Source organism: Lynx rufus, unplaced genomic scaffold, assembly GCF_022079265.1.
Source record: "Lynx rufus isolate CCGP_SWC_20201006 ecotype Redwood Valley unplaced genomic scaffold, mLynRuf1.p SCAF_17, whole genome shotgun sequence".
Lineage (NCBI taxonomy): Eukaryota > Metazoa > Chordata > Mammalia > Carnivora > Felidae > Lynx > Lynx rufus.
The window spans coordinates 1,635,133-1,644,374 of record NW_025814831.1 but is presented as its reverse complement, the minus strand read 5'-3'; the positions used below and the strand labels follow the sequence as shown (position 1 = coordinate 1,644,374).

At 69.4% G+C, this 9,242-nt stretch overlaps 1 protein-coding gene across 2 annotated transcripts; it reads left to right on the top strand.

Annotated features, from left to right (window-relative positions):
• Window positions 1-884: 884 nt before the first annotated feature.
• TEDC1 (tubulin epsilon and delta complex 1) lies at window positions 885-8,587 on the top strand. Of its 2 annotated transcripts, none has more exons than XM_047079931.1 (8): window positions 885-1,890; window positions 1,987-2,065; window positions 2,655-2,857; window positions 3,122-3,277; window positions 4,388-4,486; window positions 6,903-6,989; window positions 7,392-7,559; window positions 7,665-8,587. In XM_047079931.1, the coding sequence occupies exons 1-8, from the start codon at window positions 1,558-1,560 to the stop codon at window positions 7,986-7,988; spliced, it is 1,449 nt and encodes a 482-aa protein (XP_046935887.1). In that variant the 5' UTR covers window positions 885-1,557; the 3' UTR covers window positions 7,989-8,587. The 2 variants fall into 2 exon arrangements, with proteins under 2 accessions (XP_046935887.1, XP_046935886.1); XM_047079930.1 differs by having other exon boundaries at window positions 2,637-2,857.
• The last annotated feature ends 655 nt before the right edge of the window (window positions 8,588-9,242 follow it).

Sequence of the window (9,242 nt, the reverse complement as noted above, 5' to 3'; positions counted from 1 at the left end):
TTTCTGGAAATGCCCGTATCAGTTCTGGCAGGACCACACTCATTACCCCCACTGGCCATTCAGTCTCCAGTCCTGGCAGAGGGCCACCGCTCCCAGGCCTTGGCCCTACCCGGGCCTTGCAGGGCTGAGCTGGACGGGCTGTTGGGGGCCTCAAGGGCTGCGTGTAGGGTGTGTGTGTGTGTGGGGGGGGGGTTGTTGGGTGGCTCACAGAGCTCCAAAGGGTGGGAGCCATAGTGCACCTGGTGGGGAGGGGGTGGGAGAGAACAGACGCTGCTAAGGTGAGGCGGGGTTTCTCAGCACCGCGGAAGGGTGGGGGCTGGGGCTGAATCTGAGATTCAGCAGCGTCTTGCGCCACAGTGAGGAGTGGGGGTACCCCGGGAAATCTGGGCCAAGTGCGGGGGGGGGCAGCGCTGCCCCCGTGTAGCCCACGGCCAGGTGGGACAGTTGAAGGGATGAGGCCTGCCGCCAGAGGGGGCCTGACCAGTCCAGGACGCAGGAGAGCACTTCAGGTGGCACACTCAGAGAGAAGACCCGCTGGGCTGGGCGGGTGGCTCAGGGGTGTGGTCTTTATTTTGATGGCCGCAGGGCACTACGCCTGGCTCAGCAGAGTGGCCTGCCTGCGGGACCCGGCACGGCGAAGCTGGGGGCCTGGCAGTAGCGTCCCCTGCCCGCGGGGCAGGTGACCGGCCCCGCGACGGTGTGTGGGGTGGGGATGGGGGTGGAACACAGGCCTAGGAGCGGGCCGCGCGGGAGAGAGGGAGGAGGGCAAAGGTGGGGACCTGGGGCGCCGGGACCCGCCGCCGACGCACTTCCTGCGGGCGTGGCCCCCGCCGGGGGGGGGGGGGAGCGCGGTGGAGGAAGCGTAGGAGGGTGGCGTGGGCAGGGCGAGGGTCGGAGGGCTGGTGGCTCTGTCCTCCCGACCTCTTCGCTGAGGTGTAATTCGCCCGTGCCGTCCGTCAGCTCTAACCGATGTGCAGGGTTCTACAGCCGCCCCGCGTGCCCGCGCGCGCCACCTGCTGTGTGGGGCGTTTCCTACGCGCACCGTGGACACGCGACAGCGCTGCGCGCCCGGCGCCTTTCACGAGCCGGGGCGTCCGTGCGCACTGCCGGGCTCTGGGACCGCGGGCGAGCGCTTCGCTGCCCTCCCTGGCACCGCGTCCTCGGCCGCTCCTATGCGGCGGCGGAAGGAGACTTCCTGGGTGCAGAACAGCGAGGCCGGGAGGACCGGGCCGGGGTCCGGGTGTAGGTTTGGGGTGGGAAGGGGGCCGCCCGCATCCCGCGGGAACCCCTGGTGAGCGGGCCGGCCGGGCTCGCGGAGGCACAGGGACGCCCGCGAGGGTCGGCGGCGCCTGGCTGCGTTGCGCTGCCGGCCGCAGGGGGCGCCCGGAGCGCGGCCCAAAGCCCTCCGCGGGTTGCTAGGCTGCCATTTGGCGCTAAGATGGGTGAGGCGCTGATTGGTGGGGTCTGGACGAGGCGGCTGTCGGGTGTCGCAGCGACTGGGCCACAAAAAGGGTACCCCGGAGTTGTCGTCGCCAATTGGCCCCGAGAGCACCGGAAATGCCTGCGCACTGGACAGAAGAGACTGCACTCAAAGGTCGGGGGCACCGCTCATTGGGCCGACGCTGGAGGCGTGTCTCGACCCGTTCGGTGATTGGGCGTAGGCCTAGCAGAGACGGCACCGGCGCGGTGATTGGACGCTGGGACCCAGCGGCCGCGGCGCGCAATCCGAGGAAAGTCAGCGCAAGCCGCATGGGGCGGCGGCGGCGCAGGGTGGACCGGGGAGCCGCGGTCGGGGCCTTGCCCGAGGCCATCGCCGCGCTGAGTCGGACGCTGCCCGCTGGGCCCAGCCCCGAGATCTTCCGCCGCGCCAAGTTCGACCGTCCGGAGGCGGTGAGGCCCGCGGGGCAGGGGGCCGGGTCGGCAGGAGCCGGGGAGGACGCAGGGTGGCGGCCGGCCCAGCTGACTGTCGCTCTTCGATCCCCGCAGGCCCCGGCGCTCTGGCAGCTGCTCTTTCGCGTGCTCTCGCCGCTGTCAGCCAACGGCGCCTCGGCGCCCCCAGCCCAGGGTAAGCCCCGCTCCGGGGAGGCCCTGGCTCCGCCCACTCACGCAAGTCCCGCCCCGTTAATCACTCCCCAGAGTGAGCCTTGCCTCGTGGGCCCTGGCTCCTCCCACTCGCCTCGCTGGGTCCCTCTCCTGTAAGGCCCCCTGAACGACTAGCCCCGCCCCCCTGCAAGCCCCGCCCGGGTGGGCCATTGCCCCCGCCCACCCACCAGGGGCCGTCCAACTCACGCAAGCCCCTCCCCGGTCAAGGGCGTCCCAACAGTAAGCCACGCCCTGTTGGCCTTCGCTCCTCCCACTCACATCACGAGGTCCGCCTCCTGTAAAGTCCCAAACTGGTTAGCCCCGCCCCCCTGGCAAGCCCCGCCTCAGGCGGGTCCTGGCTTCACCCAGTCCACCACGCTCCCAGCTCTGGCAAAGCCCCGCCCACCTCATAAGCCGTGTCCCCATTAGCCTGGGCTCTCTCATCCTGTAAGTCCCCCGATTGTCCCCTCCTAAACCTGGCCTCTGCTTGGGGGTCATGCGGGGGTCCCTAGAAGGTCTGGTGGCGCACTCCTGATGGGTGGCTCCCTGAGCAGGCGAACCCCCATCTATAGAGGCCCAAGTCCGAGTGGTGAAGTCGGAGCTGCACTCCCAGGGCTACCCCAGGCGGGCGCTGGCACAGCTCCCTGAGGACGGCTCCCAGGGCAGTCGCGAGCTTCTGCTGGCCTTGGCCTGGCTCCTGGCCCGCGGGCCCCTGCTCGAGCGGCTGCTGGCCCAGACCCGCGTGCGGCTGGGCGACGAGATCCCCCTGTGCGAGGTGGGTGTGGGGTGAGAGGGAGTGGGGCCGGGTCCTGGCTGGGACCCTGGATGCGGCCTGGGACAGCCCTGTGGGGTGGGTGTCGCCCTCTCCACTGCTCTCTCCTCCTCCCCTGCCCTTCCCTTGGGGGCAGTGTTGGGTGTGTGCTCACTGGACGTGGGTGTGTGGCACCCCTGAGGACCATGGCACTCATTCCAGGGGCCTCTTCTCCTGGGGTCTCCGCTGGGGGTGTGGGAGCAGGGCGTGACCCTTGTCCCTCTCTAGTGTGAAGCCCTGGCCAGGCCTGGCCCCCCTGTACCCCGTGTGGAAGCAGATGGCCCTGTGGACGTACGCCACTTGCAGTGGCTGATGGGAAAGCTGCGGTTCCAGTGGCGGAAGCTGATCGCCAGTCAGCAGGAGCAGTGTGCCCTCCTGGGCAAGGTACTGTCACCGGGGACTGTCCCCCGGGGACACTTCCTGTCCATACTACAGGCTGGAGCCTGGCCTTTGACTGGATGTGGCCCTTCCCAAGCCTGGCTGGGAGCTGGCTGGTTGGCCACTGCCCTGTGGTGGCCCAGAGCCTGAGCCCAGGGCTCCAGGTGGTCCAGGAGGGGTCATAGGGCAGGTGGAGCTGGGCATCACTGGGGCCAGGAGCCTGTGGGGTTGACTTTCCTGTTCCCGGAAGTCATCAGAGGCCTCAGACTCTGTCTCTGAGCCACGAAGTAGGCTCTGGGTGCCGTGGGAGCCGCTGCTGCCTGGGCGTGTTTTGGGAAGGAAGGTGCCCCCTCCTTCTGCCACGTCCTGGGTGGAGGCAGATGGGCAGCGGGCGGCTTCTGTAGAGTTCCCGAAGGCCAGTAAGGCTCAGCTGTGGGCACAGGTCACCCTTACAGGTCCAGTGCAAAACCTGGGCTGAGAGGGGGTTGGGCGGGGGGCCTCAGACTCCCACCGATGTAGGGCTCCTTGATGCTGGGACCCCCCCACCCTGCACGTCTGCCCCCGCAGGGGACCTGTTCATCCCTCAGCTCTTCTCCGGAGCTGTGTCGCTCCGGCTCGGACTGGGCTCCTGTCACTCCTCCTGCTTGGGACCTGGCCACCGGTGACCTCCGTGATGCCTTGAGGCCGGACCTTGCTGGGAAGCCTTCCCTGTCCCCCAGGTCCAGACGGTCACTCTGTGTCCTTGCCATTGTCTTCGCTGGATCTCCTGGCCTGTCCAGGGGCTGTTTCTCCCACCACACGGACCTGGCAGGCAGTGAGCTTAGAAGCAGGGATGCCCGCTTCCAGTTCCACCACACCCCTGGGACCTGGGCGGGATGGGGAAGCTGTAGGCGGCACTGCCCATACCCCACTCTCTGCAGGAGCCTCCTGCAGGGCCCAGGGCCAGCTCCCCAGCGGTGCTGACTGTTGTCCTGAGCCTGACCCTGGCCTGCCCTGACCACCTTGGCCAGGCATGGCCCATTTTCCTCGTCTGCAAGGCAGGCCCCCAAAGCCTCACCTGGAGCTGGGAGAGGCGCCCCTTCCTACTCAACCTGGGGTTCACGCTGCCCGTTTCAGATCCACTCATACACCCGCGGCTGCCACAGTGACCGCAGCCTCGGCCACCTGTCTGTTGCTGAGACCGAGCTGCTCAGGGACGCGGAGGGCGGCCAGCAGGTGAGGGCTGGCGCGTGTCGGTGCCATAGGACTGCAGACGGCGTGAGGTGGTGGGGGTCGAGGTGGGGAGGGTCCTGGGAGGGAGGACCCAGGCGACCGGCTTGAGCTGTGGGTGACTGCCCAACTCACCATCTTGCTGGTGGGGGGGTCCCAGACATGTCCTCAGGGCCTCCCCCAGCTCCCAGACCATCCGGTGTTGCAGAAATCCAGGCCACGTGGCCGTGTGTGTGCGTGTGGCTGGGCACAGTTAGCGAGGGAGGGGGGCTGGTCTGGCGTGCCCCGTCCTTCGCTGACTTTCTTTTCAGGACGCCCCCGTCTGTCATTATTGTTTCCTTCCCTCAGGCTGGCATGGCCAGGACGTCCTGGGACAGGCCCAGGGCTGGCTGTCACTTGACGGTTGGGCTCTGGCTGGTCCAGAGTGTGAGGCTGGCACTGTCCAGCCTGGGGGGCACTTGGCCAGGCAGGTGGGCTGAGGCTCAGGGCTGGTGTGGCCCCTCTTTCCAGGCCCAGCGGACCCCAGCTCGGGAGGTGTGTGCTTTCAGAGAGTTGTGCCTCCCTTTGTGGGGTTGGGGCAGCCACCGGGGGGGCGCTTGCCAGGCCTGCGGTCCTGGCCAGCACCTGGCCAGCCCTCCCAGGCAGGGCTGCGCTCATTCTCTGGAAGTGCTGAGGCGGTATCTTGGCGACCTGAGGTGCCCTCGGCCAGGTCCCCTTTTACGGGTGACTCAGCGAGGCCCAGGCTTCCTGCCCTTGGTCCCTCTGGGTTGGGGCAGGGCTGAGGCCGCGCCGGCTTCAGCCAGATGTGGCCTGGGGTCCCGGTCTCTGTGGTGGTGGTGGGTGGGAGCCCGTGGCACCCGCCCCCCCCCCCGAAGCTGGGGCGTGCGGGCGCCTCCGCACTGCAGACGGCGTGAGGTCGTTGGGGGTCACGGTTGGCTTCCTCCCGAGGTTTCTGGAGGGGTTGCTGGCAGAAGCCCGGATCGGTGTACCCAAAGAGCCCGCACTCTTGGGATGGGTCCCAGAAGCTTCTGGAGTGATCTATGGTTGCTGTGTGAGTGGCCAGGCGTGCTGCAGAGTAGCTGGACAGTGAGCGTGCTTGGTTGCTGGCCGGGCCTGCAGCCCTTCTCATGTCCCTGTGCCTCCCCGCCTGCCCTGGCCACAGCGCAGTGGCGTGCGGCGGGGAGGTGGCTGCCTCAGGAGACTCCAGCACGGGGCCTGCACGTGGGGGGACGGGGGGGCGTGTTGCCTCTTCCTGCTGTGCCTGCCCTCCTTCCCATAGCCTGGGAGGTGGGGAGCACCTGGGGACCGTTCCACATTCGCTGCGCGTATGCGTACAGGGACGTGGGTGCCCCTGGCACCCTCCGGGCTCCAGGCCGTGCTCCCCTGGGCCCACAGAGTGGTTCTCTCTGTGCCTGGCTTTACAGCGATGCGCTGGGTCCTTGGCTTGGCATTCAAGGCCGCTCCCCTCCTGGCCTCCGGACCCCTGGAGCCCCAGGTTCCTGCTGCAGCAGCAAGCAGGCCCCTGGTGGCTCGGCTGGCAGCCTGTTTGCTGTCTGCAGGGGCAGAGCAGGGGTCCCTTCCCGGCCAGGGGAGACCCTGGGTCACGGGTGCCTGTCGTACAGGGCCTGTGCACTGGCCCTCTGTGAGCGGTGGCTTGTCAGAGCTCTTGTGTGGCCACCGTGCTCTGGCCCTTTGTCCTGGCCTCAGAGCATGCTTCTGCGTTCCCAGGAAGCCCGGCGCACCTGTCTTCCAGAAGGAGCGGTGCCTGTGGCCTGGATGGTAGGCTGGCGGCTGCCTTCAGACAGGGGCCATGGCAGGTGCAGGCCTGTGGCTTCCTGAGGGGGCAGCGGGGAAGGGATGGAGCGGGTTGGGGGGGGGGAGGCCTCAACAGCACCTCCCCGGTCGGTGGGCCCCCTGGTGGTGGAGGCCCAGGCTGGGGCAGGTGCTGCTGCGCTCCAGCGCGCGGCCACACGTTCCTGCGGGGTCTGCAGGTTTGGGGCCGCGTGAGCCGGGCAGGGGGCTGTGCGGGGTGCAGCTGGGCCCTGCATGCGGGTCCCCAGGCCCAGCCTCCGCCCTGCCTTCCTGAGGTTATACAGAGGGTTTCCCGCCCCGAGAGCCTGGCAGGCTGCCCCTTCTGGGACCTCCTCATCTGCCTACAGTCTCCCGGGTGCAGCCCCCCAGTCAGTGAGGGATGTGGGGCAGAGGTCCCGAGTCGGCGCTTGGGCTCAGCCCCTGACCCTGTGGGGACGGTGGGTGTCTCTGAGGCCCCAGCCTGGAGGCGGGGCTGCCGTATCCTGCCCGCAGGGGGGTGGCTCTGGCATTGCGGGGCCAGGGGGACTGGTGAGCACGGGGGTCGGGTGCTCGGTGCTGGGGGTCCCAGGTGGGGCTCTGACCCGGCCGCGGTTTATGGTCTGCTTTGCAGCTGCTTCGGAGGCTGGAGAGCGAGAATGTGCGCCTGGAGGCAGCCCTGCGTTGGAGGCGCCAGGAGCTGGTCTTCTGGCGGTGGATGGTGTGACTGGCTCCCCTCCCTGTCCCGGCCTTGACCACGGCGGCCCCGGGGTGGGGGCGTCTTCCTCGTTCTCGGACAGGAAGAGGAGGCTGGGGGAGGCCACAGCACGCCCAGCCACCAAGCTGGCTTTGCAGGCCGGCTGGCTCTGAGTCTCTGCCTCTTTGCGGATGTCTGTCTGTCCGTCGCCTACCCTGCCCAGCTGCTGGGGAGCCCAGACTCCTCAGGGGTCCGCAAGTCTGGGTGCCTCCCTGGCTTCCAGCTCACTGTGCCACCGGCGGGGGGGGGCGGGGGGTGGCCGCTGCCCCCGGGCCTCTATGCCCTCCGTCCCCGTCGGCTGAGGGGCTGGACCTGGGGTCGAGGCCCGGACAAGCTGCCTGCCGCTCACCCGGTCTCTCTCCGCAGGACACAGTCCTGGGCACCTGCCCTCCAGAGGCCTCGCAGCCCACGTTTGTGCCGCGGATCCCCGAGCGGGGGGCTGGCGAGTGGGAGCTGGTGGCCCGCGAGCTGCAGGCCCTACAGGAGGAGTTGCGGGGAGCCGCGGAGCCCCGGCGGGCAGCCTGGGCGGCCAGGGTGAGAGGGCTGGGGGCTGGCGTTGGGGCCGAGGGGGCCCGAAGGCCGTGTCCCGGGCAGGATGTGGCCGCCCCCGGTTCACGAGCCGCCGTCTGCCCCGTGCAGGTTGGAGGCTGGGGGCCCGAGTGGAGCGCGGTGCGGCGGGCCTCACGGGAGGCCGTGGGACTCGAGCTGGCGGCTCTTCAGCGGGCCTGGGAGCGAGGTGGGGCCGCAGCCCAGCCCCACGGGCCCTGCCGGCTGGTGAAGAGTGACGCCGGAGCCTCGGGGGGCCCAGGCCTGCGGGCGGCCCAGGCCATTGAGGTGCTGAGGAGCCGGGAGGCCTGCCTGGAGGCAGTGCTGGGCCAGCTGCAGAGACAGTGTCGGCAGGAACTGGCCAGGCTGGCGGGAGCCCTGCCCGGCCTCATCTGGATCTTGCCACCCGGTCGTTGAGGCCCTGTGCCCGCCTCGAGGGGGACCTGCCCTGACCCGCCCTGGTTGGGCCTCGGGGCGGGGGGGGGGGGCAGATTGCAGGGTGGTGGCAGGGACGACGCAGACACAGGGCCCCAGGCGTGGTCTCCCTGAGCCCTGGGGCTGTCCCCACCTGGGGCAGAGCCCAGCCCCTTGGCTAGTACTACTGGGGGCAGGCATGACAGGCCCAGCGTGGAGTCCGTGGGCCTTCAGGACCAAGAGAGGACCCAGAAATAAGTCGTAGAGACCTCCCTGCAGGGGTGAGGCTCTGTTCTGGCCCTCCCTCTGCCACCCTTCCAGGTTCCTATCTGGGGCAGGTTGGGGAGGGTCCGGTCTGTGCTCAGGCCCAGGGGAAGGGGACCCTGGGGGGTGGTTGCCGAAGCTGGGCTGGTCCAGCGCTGCCCGGGTGCTGGCGGGTCAGGCATGGCCTGCAACACGGCGTGGGGATCGGGGTCCTTCGGGGGCCCCCTACACACTGTGCCCCGGGCCCCTACTGCACACCCCGCCCTGTGGGTGCCTGGTGTGTGCGTGGGGGGCAGGGACGCCGGCTGGGAGCCTGGGGGTAGGGGGCTCTGCTCCTCTCCTGGGAGCGGTGCTGGGGGTGAGGGGGAGGCCACCGTGGACAGAGGGGGCTTTGTTCCCGAGACCGGTCGGGGAGCTGGGCTCGGCCCTGACAAAGAGCCATCTGTGTCTGGGGGATGCGCCCCCAGCTTGCCGGAACAGGCCCCCTCCATCCTGGGGGCTCAGCCTCTCGGCACCCCTCACCCAGCAGGCGCAGACAGCCGCGTCCCTGCCTCCCTCGCCAGGCTCCCCCGTCCTAGGGCGGTTGAACCCCAGGCTGCTGCTGGGCGGGCCTAGGGGCCTGTCCGCGGCCTCCTGCTGCCAGCCAGTCCAGGCCCGAGGACACCTCCACGCCTGGGCCCCGCGAGAACATTCTCTCACTGGCTCTCCCTGCCTGGCTGGCGTGTTGCTGGCGTTGCCTGGTCTCGGCCAGCCTGCCCCCACCCCGACCCCCGTCCCTTGGGGGCGTCGGGTTCTCCCCTCCCCACACGGCCCCCTCCCAGCTCCTCACGTGCTCCAGCTGTGGCCCGGGGCCCTCCACCTGCCGCCTCAGTGTGTGAAGTCACTTCTAGAACCCCTGCCTGCTGGGCCCTCCGCCATCCTCCTAGCCGCTGGACAGGACCCTTCCTGGAAACAGGTCACTCAAAGCTCCCTGTCCTCTGTGAGTGCCATTGA